At 41.9% G+C, this 16,250-nt stretch overlaps 1 protein-coding gene across 5 annotated transcripts in view; it reads right to left on the bottom strand.

The window, feature by feature from the left end:
- Window positions 1-16,250, bottom strand: part of LOC147020746 (insulin-like growth factor 1 receptor) — a 252,796-nt gene that overhangs the window by 106,777 nt on the left and 129,769 nt on the right. For all 5 annotated transcript variants that reach the window (XM_085896358.1, XM_085896356.1, XM_085896357.1 and 2 more), the window contains 2 exons: window positions 10,882-11,156; window positions 9,365-9,532 (listed from right to left, as the gene is read on the bottom strand). In XM_085896358.1, the coding sequence (XP_085752484.1) occupies window positions 9,365-9,532; window positions 10,882-11,156 (443 nt within the window). The remainder of the gene's footprint in view (window positions 1-9,364; window positions 9,533-10,881; window positions 11,157-16,250) is intronic.

Genomic DNA, 16,250 nt, shown 5'->3' with positions numbered 1-16,250 from the left:
AAAATGAACCAAGCTCCATGAACCAGGCTCACATAGAAAATGAACCAGGCTCACATAGAAAATGAACCAGGCTCTATGAACCGGTCTCACATAGAAAATGAACCAGGTTCACATAGAAAATGAACCAGGCTCCATGAACCAGGCTCACATAGAAAATGAACCAAGCTCCATGAACCAGGCTCACATAGAAAATGAACCAGGCTCTATGAACCGGTCTCACATAGAAAATGAACCAGGCTCACATAGAAAATGAACCAGGCTCCGTGAACCAGTCTCACATAGAAAATGAACCAGGCTCTATGAACCAGGCTCACATAGAAAATTAACCAGGCTCCATGAACCAGGCTCACATAGAAAATGAACCCAGGCTCCATGAACCAGGCTCATATAGAAAATGAACCAGGCTCCATGAACCAGGCTCACATAGAAAATGAACCCAGGCTCCATGAACCAGGCTCATATAGAAAATTAACCAGGCTCCGTGAACCAGGCTCACATAGAAAATGAACCAGGCTCTATGAACCGGTCTCACATAGAAAATGAACCAGGCTCCGTGAACCAGTCTCACATAGAAAATGAACCAGGCTCACATAGAAAATGAACCAGGCTCCATGAACCAGGCTCCATGAACCAGGCTCACATAGAAAATGAACCCAGGCTCCATGAACCAGGCTCATATAGAAAATGAACCAGGCTCCATGAACCAGGCTCACATAGAAAATGAACCCAGGCTCCATGAACCAGGCTCATATAGAAAATTAACCAGGCTCCGTGAACCAGGCTCACATAGAAAATGAACCAGGCTCTATGAACCGGTCTCACATAGAAAATGAACCAGGCTCCGTGAACCAGTCTCACATAGAAAATGAACCAGGCTCACATAGAAAATGAACCAGGCTCCATGAACCAGGCTCACATAGAAAATGAACCAGGCTCCGTGAACCAGTCTCACATAGAAAATGAACCAGGCTCTATGAACCAGGCTCACATAGAAAATGAACCAGGCTCCATGAACCAGGCTCACATAGAAAATGAACCCAGGCTCCATGAACCAACATGCGCACTAAATGGATCAGGACACGAGTACTCGCTCTTCCACAAGCCTCGACTATGAACACACACAAAAAACATGTACTCTCTTGTGATTGTTCCACAACATTTCACGAATGGTATAACATGATAACAGCTTCTGCAAGCCCCCAAAAACAGAAGCCATCACCAATGCTGATGGTTTTGACTTCAATGTTTTGGAAGAGGGAGATCTGGTATAGTTTGACTGAAAGGACAGCTTTTAGGATTATATCGATCAAAACGTAGAATCCATGTTCCATCCCGAGTAACAATTTGTTATTTCTTCTTTGTTTTTTGTTTTTTTTAACAATGTGTTTCATTAGACCTTTAGAACATCCCGAGCGATGAGTTCTTATTTTTATTTTTTTCCTTGTTGCTTGGTGATTGTTTCAACGCTTCCCACATTATCTCTCACTTCCCGTAAAAAAAAATGCCTCATTCAATCATCGATCATTCACGATGATGTATTCCACGCATCGATGTTCTGTTCATTCACTGCATCAGCTGGCCTTCCAGAATGTGGTCCATCTTTCAATATATGCCGTTGGCATAAGATGCTGCGTCTTCTCCTGACACTCCCGCAATCTCCTACCGAATTTATTTGGGGCCCATCTTCATAAAACGCACAGACTCGACAGCTGCATGAAGCTCGTTTCTCCATTTGCCAACGCAGTTCAACTGAGTTAACCAAGTTTATGCAATCTGAAATATAAAAAGAGATGCATCAGTGAGTTCAAATTTGGTATATCCATAGATATAGAAATAAACCACATCCCTTATGGTTTCCCTTCCCTGCTCGGTTTGAAACTTTTGTAATGATCCTTGTATTTCTGCTGAAAGTTCCTCTAAAATAATGCTGAAAGACATCCATAATAATATGGTTTTTTGGCTTTATATCACTTTTTCAGATCATAACAAGGGGATAGCAGTGGAGGAGACATATAGATGTCAGACACAAGCCAGGACTTTTGTTTTGTCGTGCAGAAGAACAGAGGGAGAAAGTACCAGCTCGGTTTCCATCAACAATGTCAGATTGTTCAAACGACATCACCATCATTGAATGGGAGAGATTCTATGCCAGATATTCACACCAGGGGGAGATCACGGTACAGTTTGTTGGCCTGAGATTTTCCAGGCAATGGCACTTGCTACGGAGAAAGGACTTAGTGTGGAGAGAGGAGAGTTTAAAGAAAACTGAGTGCCAGTGGCTACAGACAATTCCGTGTTCATGACAGAGGAGAACGATGATAAAGTCGCAAGCGTAAAGTAAGGCACGTCCCTGCCCCATGTGCTAGATATGTTGGACATGTTGAAAAGTAATGCCTCCTTTTCTTTATCTCCAAACCAGGTGAAGATATTTGAATGAAACAAAGCACAGTCCGCACAATAGTTATTCCTGCCACTGGGTGCGAAGTTTTGTGATGCTGACACGAGCTGCCTCAGCGCTACGTGAGTCAAGACGGCAGAGGGAAGCATGACATTGTCAGTACTGTAAAGTGTGAAAGAGTGGAGACGAGATGACTGGAGATGAGAGTTGGGATGACTGACTGGAGATGAGCTAACAGGAGATGAGAGTTGGGATAAATGACTGGAGATGAGATGACTGGAGGTGAGAGTTGGGATGACTGACTGGAGATGAGATGACTGGAGGTGAGAGTTGGGATGACTGACTGGAGATGAGATGACTGGAGGTGAGAGTTGGGATGACTGACTGGAGTTGAGATGACTGGAGATGAGAGTTGGGATAAATGGCTGGAGATGAGATGACTGGAGGTGAGAGTTGGGATGACTGACTGGAGATGAGATGACTGGAGATGAGAGTTGGGATAAATGACTGGAGATGAGATGACTGGAGATGAAAGTTGCGATGACTGACTGGAGATGAGATGACTGGAGATGAGACTTTGGATTATAATTATTGGCATGACTGACTGCAGATGAGATAACAGGAGATGAGAGTTGGGTTGACTGACTGGAGATGAGATGATTGGAGGTGAGAGTTGCGATGACTGACTGGAGATGAGGTGGGATGACTGACTAGAGATGAGATGACTGGAGATGAGAGTTGGGGTGACTGACTGGGGATGAGATGACTGGAGGTAAGAGTTGGGGTGCCTGACTGGAAATTATATAACAGGAGATGAGAGTTGGGATGACTGACTAGAGATGAGATGACTGGAGGTGAGAGTTGGGATGACTGACTAGAGATGAGATGACTGGAGGTGAGAGTTGGGATGACTGACTAGAGATGAGATGACTGGAGGTGACAGTTGGGATGACTGACTGGAGATGACTGTAGATGAGAATTGAGTCCACAATTATGATCCTGAGTGTAAGAGACGGTCAATGGAGTGTGAAAGCCACAATGGAGTGTCAATGGAGCCACAAATCATCGCCAACCCCGACTGGGCTCCATCATATTTTCATCTCTTCCCCAAATTTAAGGAATACCTTCGTGGAGAACAATTCTCTTCCAAAAATGATAGAGGCTGCTGTGAAGTGCTGGTTAAGTCAATAGGACACACATTTCTATCGTTGATATCGCATCACAAAAATCATCATCATCATCATCATCATCATCATCATCATGTAGCCATGGCTGAGACAGAAAAACTACTTGAATGTTGGTAGAAATGTGTTGACCACGGTGGTGATTATATTGAGAAATAAATCAGCATCATGATAGAATAAAGATTGGCATCAGCATCTGTCTCTGTTTGTTTTGAATATGTTTACCTGTTTTGGAGAAAACCAATAGGAGGCCTTCCCTTTCAACACGCCCTCGTAGTTAGCCAAAATAAAATGCAGTGTATACGAAATATTTATATGTTAGCAGTTTATCTCATTAGCACAGAAATAAAATGCCTGTATTTACAGTATGTGTGCCAGTTAAAAACTCTGTCGGGCCAGTTCCTCGTTTTGATGGCCAGCCAAACTGTCTGGATTTCTGAAAAATTAATTTTCCCCCCTTGCACAATGACCACAAATATAAATTGTTTAATAAACAGATCTTGAAAGAACGACCGCAGGGATAAAGGCACAGTTGGAAAACACCCAACAAGGAATTGCAGGAATGAAAACGAGAAGACAAAAAAAACATCATTAGAAAAAGAACATCTTGCTCCGTTCGCAAAAAAAAAAAAAAAAAAAAACAGGAGGAATTGAATCCGATGCTGAAGACGAGGAACAAAAAAAGGGTTTTTGGAAAAGCTCATAAAACAACCGCAACAGATGAGTAAAGCACCACCGACGAAACTTCACTGTGCAGCCAATCAACAAGCGTCCGAACGTTCCCTCCCAACCTGCAATCCGTTTTCACCTTTAATAGGCGTCTATCACAATGGGGTGAAAAAGAAATGAACAACACAGACATTCCCATTCAAACAAAAACCTGTAACGAAGTTGTCCAACTAACCGCCGCATATTCACATTTCTCTAATTCTCACCGCAATCAAATCCTCAAACCATCCCTACAACCGCGGCAAGATCCGCGGACCTGCCCGGTGTCGAATGGCTAAATCTGACAGACGTGCAGTCATTCCCAAAAGTGCCCAATGAGTCACTCAGTCTTGACATACGCCCGGGGGAGAGAGGCATGCAAACCGGTCACGCTTGACCGACGCCAAACTCCACCGGCAGTCGGTGCTCAAATACGGGCACTGGGCATTCATTGTTCACTGAATTTGTTCGAAAAACACCGTATTTGGATTACTGGGTAAACAGCAAACATACGATATGGGAACAACGTTATTATTTACCACCTCGCCATCTCCCAAGTCGGTGAGCTTCCGGTCGACGTACAATCGGACGATTTGGCTCCTTAAACCCTTTTCATGAATACCGTCTGATGAGTATCGAAATCAATGTTGACGGTTTTTTTTATTTATTTTTTTTCATCTAAAGCAAAATGATCACCTTCATGTGATCTTTTTTTGTTACGATTTACAAAAATAAGCCGTTGCTGTTTACCCAAAACGTTCGAGTGTGGGTGCATTTCAGCGTGCAAGCAGAAAAGCAACTCTACTACCGGCAGTCACTACCGGCAAATGGAAACATTTTGTCATGGGATATAAATCATTGCAATTTTCCATCATCCAAGATTTAAACTCGACTCGCTTGTCCGTTCTCCTTCTATTCCCGTTCTTGCATTTTCACTTGAAGCGAAACAGCAATTTACACTTTTGATCTTTAACCGGCAAGGGGCATCAAAGTGAAACGCGGGGGAATGCGAGCGAGGAAGTTGGCGAAAGGGAGCGAGCAGGCCAAAGAGCAAACGGCCGGCCGGCCATACAGAGGACGGGTGATACCGGCTGCACTGTGAGATCGATATCCAGACTGGCAAGTTAACTAGCAAGTAGATAACCAATACAGAAGCCTTCTATAAGGTGGGTTTGTTGAAGTGACAGACCCCCCAAGTTTATCCCTTCAAGCATTAACCTTAAAAACTCTGTCGTTAGGTAAACTGCGTAGCTGCCGTAACCACATTTCCATTACTTAGTAATACTCTTCATTATTTATTTATTTATTTTTTAAATAAATGAGGCATCTTCAACCGTTACCTACCCTGAGCAACAACAAAACGATACTGAAAAGGGTGAAGGGCTTTTGGAATTCATGGTTCAGCAAATAACTCGTGAAGCAGAGCTGGCAGGATAGCCTAGACTAGAGGTATGCATACACGCCTCTCAGCTGTTTAGCCTCAGTCCGAATCCGAACACAGCTATAAACTCGGGCAGCAGAGAGAAGAAATGAATATCAGGTTAGAGGGGAAGGAGATCGGACGGAGAAATAAGTTCAAGTATCTGGGGAGAACAGTGATCGGGATGGTTAGTCCAACCAAGGCAGAGGTGCGGAGGAGGATTCAGGTGGGTGCGAAGGCATGGAGGAGGGTAGAAGGAGTAATGCAAGAGAGAAAGATATGAAGAAAATTGAAAGGGAAGGTTCTGATGCTGTGTGTAGCACCGGCCAACCTTTACGGTCTGGAGACGGTTGCACCGACGGAGAGTCAATAACAGAGGCTGCAGGTTTGCGAGAACAACTGCGTCAGGAGGATTGCAGGAGTGAAGAGGGTGGAGAGAAGAAGGACGGATGAACTGAGGGAGGAGATTGGTGTGCAGATGAGCTTGGAGGAGAGATTGGTGAAATGCCGGCTGAGATGGGCTGGACACTTGGTGCAGATGGAGGAAGAGAGAACGGCAAAGAGAGCGGATCGGTTGAGGGAGCAAGGGGGAGGAAAAGAGTTAGACTGTGGTTGAGATGGGAGAGAGTTGGCTGAGGACAGAGGGAGATTGAGGGGTGTCGTGGTCGTGGCAGGGCAGAAGCTTGGTGCCATCGGACCTCACCCCTTATCAAGGGAAGAGGAGGAGAAGAAGAAGAATACAACCTAAAACCCTAATTGCTTTACCTGCAGATGCCTGGCATTGTGCCGTCTGCTTACGTCTCGTATCTATCACCACTCTCAGGTCCTTCTCCTGTGTGATACGCTACAAGACGTAATCTCCATTGTCATTGTTCCCACCCATCCCCAGCACCTCACATTTGTTCGGGTTAAATTGCATCTGCCAACATTTTCCCCAATCTGTCTTCAATAAACCTTTATTATGAGATTGTGGAGAACACAATGAATAAAATGGACAATTGTTTTTAACTGTCATTTTCATCAAGTTCAGTTCGAGTACAAAGCGGACGTGGACGGGCTTTGCATTTTCAGATGTTTTCTAGTTTATCTTATTACCACCGAAGGTGAAGGAGGTGATATTTTCACCCCTTTCTGTCTGTTTGTTTGCTTGTCTGTCTGTGTACAGGACATCTCAAAAAGTTGTAAACTGATCCGGAAGAAATTTTGTGCACAAGTTGGGTGTTTGACAAGGACAAACTGATTTGATTTTGGTTAAGATCCGAATCCGGATCCGGATACGGATACGAGAATTTTTTTTAATTTTTAAAGTGATTCTTCACCATTGAGAGATGAGGCCAAACACGATATAGTACTTTACCGCAAGATATTTCAAAAATGTATTGGGCCCGATATGTTCTCGTGGATCAGGCGGTACGTGGTGGAGGTATTCGCTCTCCCAAGTGCCCTTGTTGTATTTTTGAGGAGCTTCTTCACACCCTCCACTCCTACTTGGATCTCCTCTGAAACCCCCTCTATTTTATCATCATACTTCAGTTGCTATAGTCACCTTATTTCATAGCGGCAGGCAAATAACACTAAAAACAAATCTCGGTGACCCACCTTGAAATATATTAATATATAAAAACCCTGAGACACTGTACAAATAAAAAGTGTATTCCAAAGAACATAACTGTTAATTAGTGTTGCCAAGCTGCAAAGTCAATTAGCAAAAAAAAAGGGTTTAAGACAAGAACATGCCATGTGGCTTATCTTACCTGTGCCAGAAAATGGCCACAACCTTGCTGTCTCCACTGCATACAGTGCAACATTTACAGATAACCCTAAACAATGACTTTGAGAACAGCGCACAATGGACAACCTTTGAAAACATAGAATGAGATCGTAAACAACCACAATGTTACTCAATGTACATCCATCCATTGGGACCATACTCTGTGAAGAGCGTTGGTGCTGCTTAAGGAAGTCTCCTTGGCTATTGGACACAATCCTGGACGGGTCGCCACTCCGACACAGGATACCAGCAAGCTGGTACTCATTTTTGCCGACCTCGGAAGGATGACGGGCAGAGTCAACCCCACCTGGTATTAATTCAACAACAAAGTGGAATTTCAACTCAGGACCCGAAGACTCAAGCCCACCACTCTCACCATTAATTGCTAAGTCCTGCACAATAAAACCTGCACATTAAAAGTTTAAGAAAAAATGCTTTACTAGGGAGGGGTACAACGACTTTCAGGCCACCCTGTAGAAAATGTAACGATGTCCCAGTGGAAAAAAAAAATTGTGACAAAGAGAGGGATGGACGGACGGATAAGTTCAGCTACTTTAAGCTAACTTCAATACATACATACATTATTTTTAAAATAAAAACAGAAAAACAAAACAAAACTTCACAGGAAAAAGGTTTCAACAATCAAGTGATGCAGGAATTGCAAAAATATTCAATAAGACATTAGAAAGCGAGTTGTTCAACAGCTTATCCTGATTTTTTTGCATGAAGTTCAGCAATTGGACAATAGGCTTAAAGGAATTGCTTGTGCGTCGTTCTAGGGCTTTTGTCATAATATACCAAAGGTGCGGATAGATCATTATAAAACCAAGTGATCGTCTTTATCTTCACGTCGTTGAGTACCCACCGTTATCAGCAAAGCCAAAAATGCATTGCATTCAATATATTTTTCAACATGGGATGAATTTCTTGAGACTGAACATATTAGTTGTGCACTCGACGAATAAACTATTATTATGTTAAAGTAGGCTTACAATAAGTACATTTTATCTCTTCCTATTGTATTATTGCAGAGATTGTATTTTATCCTGGCAACACCTTCAATCAAAAGCCCACCATAAAAACAACTGTTCACGGAACACGATACCCCGTGCAGTGTTCAGGTATATACTTAAATTTAAATAAAATATATTATTTTAAAGATTGTTTAAAAAAAAAGAAAAAAATCAGGAAGTTTAGCACTATTAAAGCAGTTTTATACATCACCCTTATTCACCGCCGTATTTAACATGTCCAAATACTGCTAAACGGAAGGGTCTAGAAAGTGCCAAGAAAGTGATCCATGTTTTTCAGTGTTCAAGCATATCATACAATTTAAATTGAATAAAGATTGTAAAAGTCGAATAAATTAATAAATTCCGGAATTTACCGCCGTTGACGCAGTGTCTATCACGCGTGAACCAATTAATTGCTCAACCCCGCTTTTCGAGTCGCGTGCAAGGGGTAATTAGAACTCAGGGAGTACATTGAGAATGTATAGTTTACATTTTCGGGTAGGAAAGAGGGCGGATAAGTTGAGCCACCCCCTACTGGAAGTGCCAGGATGGAGAGAGCTGAAAGGTGGTGCCATCTAATGATAACAAGTTACATACTTTGCTTGTTGATGGAAGGCAAAAGCAGTTTTAGACGAGGGAGAAACATACAGCAAAGAAAATCTGTAGAGGGCGGCTCAATCGTTGAATTGAGGCATTGACGTATCGGTATACTTAATACGTACAAGGCAACCTTGTTACACAGCAGAATTGCAGCCAGGACTCAAACATCGGAACTCTTGAATTGTGTAATAGAATAATAACATATTCATACTCCACACCTTTTTGCAATCCTGTTATATACCTGTATAGATGTTCTTGGTTTTCACGTACCAGGTCTACAGTAGTTTATATACAAGAGCTCCTGGTCCTCGAATTGTCTTTTCCAGCGTAATATGTAGTAAGTAGAATTTCCATTTGGACTGGCAGGTGGGTTCCATTGAACTATTAAATGGTTTGTAGAGATGGAAATTGTAACAACATCCTGCGGGGGTGTTGGGGCTGGGACAAAAAAAAAACATAGACAGCAAAAATTAATTGTTTCTCCTTGGTAATGCCTTAATCCTCATGAAAGTATAACAACATAATGTATATGTAGGATACCAGGTGGCAATTTCCAGTATATCATGAGGTATCTAACGCAATCTAATGAGGTATCTAAGATACATTCTCAATGTATCTAACGCTGTTGGCCTGGTGTTCGCTTAATGGTTAGGGTGGCGGGATTTGGATCCTGGGGTCCTGAGTTCAAATCTCGCTCAGCTGTTGAATTAATACTAGGTGTGGTTAACTCGACCTGTCATCCTTCTGAGGTCGACAAAATGAGTGCCAGCATGCTGGTATCCTGTGTCGGAGTGGCGAACATTCCAGGATTGTGCCCAATAGCCAAGGAGACTGCTTAAGCAGCAACAATGCCCTGTGCAGAGTATGGCCCCAATCTCCTCTCCTAACGCTGTGTAACATTCGGCTGAAAGGCCCATCAGTGCAGGTGTTCAAATTTAAAGTGCTCTGGCTTGTGTGCATCCACCACTGGGTGAACAGCATGCACTGCATCTGCCCAAGGATGGAGATCTGCAGCGTTGATTGGCTGTTAAGTTAATGCCGCATCAACACAATAGTGAGGAGGGGAAGGATCGATCCAAATGTGGATCGACATAAGTTTCTGCCTTTAGCGTCTACGACACACACTTGACCACTCCTCACTTCCCCTGCCCACCCCCTAATTGCCACACACTGTTCTGACTGAGGGTCCTATCTCAGAATAATAATCAGAAATGCCCTTTGACTGTTGTGTTTACTCAAGTGCACGTCTCATCATGGCCATTGCCATGCAAATTCCAACTACTGCAGCACGTGTTGCCTGCTGAACAAACACAATGCAAACAGCCTATGTTGTCACGTGACTGATCAGTGATCACAATGCTGCTCAACTTTAAATGCGTGGGAAATACAAACCTTTCATTGTGATCTCGCGTAGCTTTCCTACGACGCTTTGGTTACGAACTGAAAAGTAAAAGGCGTGACTTTCGTATCTACTCTTTAACCATTTATTGCCCCATTTACCCTGATAAACCTACTCCTCATACTTGAAGGTTACGGTGTTTCCTCTCCAACTCCTTCCTCTTTTCCTGTTGGTCATTTCATTGCTTGCTGCGTTCACCTTTCCCCACTTAATACCACTGTCAGTGCTTTTCCCTTTGCCCTATGTCACCTCGCTCGTCCAAGAACCAATATTTTGTATACTGTAATTTAAAAAATATTGAAATAATCCAAAAATTAAATGAGGAAATGAGGACTAGCAAATGTTTGAAGAAAAAAAATGCCATCGGCATAAAGAAAACAGTGCCCACCACTCTGACTGGTGCGAACGTAGATTATACGGCTTTTTGCTCCGTGGTTTCCTCGTCCTTCGTCTGAGGTCGTCAACACAAAGGCCCGAACAAAGATGGCATACTGCGTCCACGGGCGCAGGTGCGTGATGAGTGTTCCGGGATAGTTGTCAGGTTGCACCACGACACCAGGAGTGCTGGGCTTGCTCAGTACCGGTGTGTCCACATCCACAGACATCCAGCCATTGGAGTCGCAGGCATCTTGTCCCTCAAACTCGTCCACATTTGGATAGAGGCTGTGGGTGGCAAAGGATGGATTGGAAGAAAGAAATAAAATGTTGGCAGCTCTAAAACTCGAGTTTGAAAGTACCAGTACAATAAGAGATCACAAAATGTGATTTGGTCATATCAAAGTGATAATTTCAACACTAATGAAAATTTATTAGATGTGAATACCTTGCAGTTTTGGAACCCGACTGTTTGCATATCACAAAACCTGCAGCAGCCATGATTCTGCCCGAGATCAAATAATCCATCTCGCCCATTGTAAGAACAAGGCGACCATGTTGTTTTGTTTTAAGAGAAGTTGAAGCTCGTGGATGAGATGAGAAATGCGGGGGAATGCTCGTTTGTCATGTACATAGCATTGGACTGATGATGAAGCTGGTTATATCATCTCAACCCACAAAACCGATTGTCTCAACCGACCAAACCGATCATCTCAACCCACCAAACCGACACATTGCCTAATGGCACTATTTGCAAATTGTCTCCATCATCCTCCCAGACCCGAGCATCTCCATTGTGGATGTTTATTTTTTGCTTCATTTCTCGTTCTTTTCTCGTGAGCGCGTCCATCTCCGTGATTCAGAACTTGTGCCTGTATCCAAAGTAATTGATCACACCCTTTCCTCTTTCTCCCTCTTTGTCCTCTTTCTCCCCATCCCCTCTTTCATTGCTTTTGTTCTTCCCCATGTCCTTTCTTCCTCCAGGTCACCAAATTTGCCTCTCTCCCCTTTACTGTTGGTGGGCCCCCTCAACCCCTCATTTCCACTGTTTTTGTCATTCCGTTACATCAGGATCTATTTTGTATTCTGGATCCTCAATGAACCTTGACTCTGCATAGAAAAAAAAACAACCCACTCTAAAATTCCGGTCATATGACCACATAGCCAGGCACACATTCATGTCATCAACTTTTGTTCAACATTGCCTCTGGCTCAAGGAGATGCTGATACATTTAATAGATTTTGGACAAGGATATTAGGAGTCATTAATGTACTTTTGTATGAATTACAAGGACATAAGAAGACAACTGACCCATAATAGAGGCAAAAAAAGTGTTGTTTTTTTGCAAATAGCAAGACCCTGACATTTGCGGGGGATACGTTCCTGGAAAATGCCGTGAATGTCGAATCTGCGAATGTCGGGGCAGCGGTTCAATGGAAAAAGGGGGATAGGTTCCCAGCGGTTAGTGATCCATAAGAGAATTTTTTTTGATTTTACAAACAGATGCACATGATGACAGGTCATTAACAAAGAAAGGAGCAATCAGAGATTGCAGACCCTCGCCAGGACTTGTTTTGTGTTTGTGTATTTTGTGTGGTGTTTGCGCACTGGCACGTTACATAATTAATAAGAGACATAATTAGAACTGCCACTTTATAACTGCTGGCAGTGATGACCGGGTACCAAGACGCCCCACTTTGATTGGACACCTGACCCTGACCCATGACATTTTTTTATTATTGAATTAAATTCAGAATAGGATTAAAATAAATTCAATTCTGATCAAATAGAAGACCAAATAGGTTCAGTCCTGCGTTGGAGTCATCAGAAGGAACCCAAACAAGCAAAAAGAAAAGATGAAGTAATCAGGAGGAACCTGGTTAGGATTCACATTTCAGCTACTACTCCTCTACCCTCAAACCCATCCAGGCACAACCAAGTGATCCTTATTCAAAAATAAAAATTAAATTAAAAACCCACGTCAAAATATTTAATAATTCTGGCTGCCAGACCATGTGTCCGATCAAGTTGAAATTTAAAACATGTATTCCCCATCATGACGAGATCACAATTGTGAAGTTTCACGTCGACTGATTGAGTGGTTCGAGAGAAAACATTATTTAATACTTTCTTAAATCCAATATGGCTGCCAAACCATGTGACATCGATTATTCCTTAACAACCTTGTACAAGCATGCCTCAGGGAACATTTATGGGAAGTTTCCCCTCGATCTGTCCAGCTGTTCTGGAGAAGATGATTTTCAACTATTTTAGGGTAAATCCAATCTGGCTGCCAAACCATGTGACCAATGAACCTTTTGTTCCTCATGGATAGGTGGGCATATGTGTAAAGTTTTGCTTCGATCTGTTCAGCCATATCAGAGAAGCTGATTTTTGATTTTTTTTTTTTAAACAATATGGCTGCCGAATCACATGACCGATGACGTCATCAAAAAATGTTTGGTGGACCATTTTATCCCTAGATGACCGTCAAAAATTTTCATACTGATCGGATGTTGAGTCCTACATATGCAATCATGACGACATAACAAAGAGACTTGTGACATCATAAAAAAGTCACACTCATTCCGCATGACTAATACTTGCAATGTACAAAGTTTCAATTTTTTGCTTTGTGCGGTTACAGAGATACTGAGGTCCAAATTTTTCCTGTTTTTCCACCATTGTTGCCACAACACGTGACCTATGATGTCATAATTATGATTAAAACATTGTACATGAGTAGTCGCACCAATGGTGAAAATTTTAGTCTTAAACCGACAAGCGGTTGCGGAGAAAAACACGAAAGTTCTGTGCGGACAAACAAACAGACAGACAGACAGACAAACAAACAAACAAATAAACCAATGTCACCCGCAGGGTGACCCGCATCTTGCCAAAAGGTGATCACGTGTGACTTCTTTAAGGTCACACTGAGGTGAACAGAGCTGCTATCCACCAGGAGCGACTCCTTGAGGAATATCTGCCTACGAGAGATTCCGATGAGAATCGTTCTACAGAGTAACCATGAAAAATATGCATTTGCCTCATAACGTCACCAAATGACATCATAATGTCTCAAGCTTGACATATCTAGAAAGCACTCATCGAGGTGTTCAATTTGAGGTACTACATGATATGGTTCCTAAAACTTGAAAATTTGACCTTGGGGTCAAATATGTTTGACCTCAGGCGCTAACCATGAAGGTCAAGGCCAATCGCCACCAAAAATTAATCAGCTGAGCGCCAGACCATGAACTATATTCCCATGAAGTTTGAAGACGATCCGATCAAAATTACTGAAAAAATAAGGGTTTCGTCGACTCCCCTGATTTGCGCCAAAGTGACCTTGACCTTTGACCTTGACCTTCAAAATGTTGTACACTGAAAGGGACCTCTATAGGCCTCTGATATGCGAAGTTACAAAAATTTCCGATGATAACTGTGCTCTGCAGAATTTTTTATACGTGATTACAGACAAACAAACAAACAAAAAAAAAAAACATACAAGCTGACAAACATATCTTGCAAAAACTTCGTTTTGGCAAGATAATAAACAAAAAAATTAATCAGCTGAGCGCCAGACCATGAACTATATTCCCATGAAGTTTGAAGACGATCCGATCAAAATTACTCAAAAAATAAGGGTTTCGTCGACTCCCCTGATTTGCGACAAAGTGACCTTGACCTTTGACCTTGACCTTCAAAATTTTGTGCGCTGAAAGGGACCTCTATAGGCCTCTGATATGCGAAGTTACAAAAATTTCCAAAGATAACTGTGCTCTGCAGAATTTTTTATACGTGATTACAGACAAAAATAAATAAATAAATAAAAAAACATACAAGCTGACGAACATATCTTGCAAAACTTCGTTTTGGCAAGAAAAATATGCTTTTGCCTCATAATGTCACCAAATGACGTCATAATGTCTCAAGCTTGACATATCTAGAAAGCACTCATTGAGGTGTTCAATTTGAGGTGCTACACGACATGGTTCCTAAAACTTGAAAATTTGACCTTGGGGTCAAATATGTTTGACCTGAGGCGCTAACCATGAAGGTCAAGGCCAATCGCCACCAAAAATTAATCAGCTGAGCGCCAGACCATGAACTATATTCCCATGAAGTTTGAAGACGATCCGATCAAAATTACTCAAAAAATAAGGGTTTAGTCGACTCCCCTGATTTGCGACAAAGTGACCTTGACCTTTGACCTTGACCTTCAAACTTTTATGCGCTGAAAGGAACCTCTATAGGCCTATGATATGCGAAGTTACAAAAATTTCCAATGATAACTGTGCTCTGCAGAATTTTTTATACGTGATTACAGACAAACAAACAAAAAAAAAAAAAAACATACAAGCTGACTAACATATCTTGCAAAAACTTCGTTTTGGCAAGATAACAAATCGGACCCCAAGGAGAGGGTTAAAAAAATGCTTACAAATAAAAAGACAACAATAACAGCAGATACTATTTCCAATTTTTATTTTAAACTTGCATAAAGGTTGTCAAAAATGATGGGTTGGAATTATTTTATTCAACATATTCGAGACTGGAAGATATGATGTTAAATAGCAAGAAAAGGCGTTATTTTAAAACACTACATCCACTGAGACGTGAGCGTGCCAAATTCTGAAGCCTCGGCCTAGCGTCAGGTGTGCGAATATCTTTTTTACTTATTAGACATCCTATGGATGTAAATGAACACTTTTTTTTTTACTCTGCGAGCATTGCACATCACATGCAGCAAAATTCACCTCCCTGCGCCGCGTATTTATTGTTATTTTTTTTTTATTTTAAACGGTTCTGTACGCCGCCCCTGAGGCCGGGTTGCAAGTCACAGTCTGCAATTCCAATACAAGAGACATAATTACTCTTCTATGAAAAATGTTTTTCGAGGTTTTTTTTATCCTGAAAAAATAGACCGTAGTAAACACACAGTCATGTAAAAAAAGATTGGCATTTAAAACCCTGCTCAAATCGTTCTTATTGAAGGGGGACAAACAAATACACAAACTGGAAGGGCACTCGGTAGAGCACGTACCTCCGCCACGTAATGCCTAATCCAGAAAAATATATTGGGCCCAATATATATTTGAAATATCATGCTATATATATAGTTTTTGGCTCGATCTCTCCATAGATGAATAATAATTATCAGTTAAAAAATTAAATAATGCTCATATCGAGATCCGGATCCGGATCTTCACCAAAACCGAATCAATTCGCCCTTGTCACACACCCAACAATGTCCACCATGTTTCATCCGAATTTGTCCAAAACTTTTTGAGATATCGTGCTGTATATCGTTTTTGGTCCTATCTCTCAATGGTGAAGAATCACTTAGAAAATTCTAGTAGTCGGATCCGGATCTGCAC

The sequence above is a fragment of the Eptatretus burgeri genome, chromosome 9 (genome assembly GCF_056783735.1).
Source record: "Eptatretus burgeri isolate ZD-2024b chromosome 9, Ebu_testis_v1, whole genome shotgun sequence".
NCBI lineage: Eukaryota > Metazoa > Chordata > Myxini > Myxiniformes > Myxinidae > Eptatretus > Eptatretus burgeri.
This window is presented reverse-complemented; position numbering and strand designations above follow the sequence as displayed.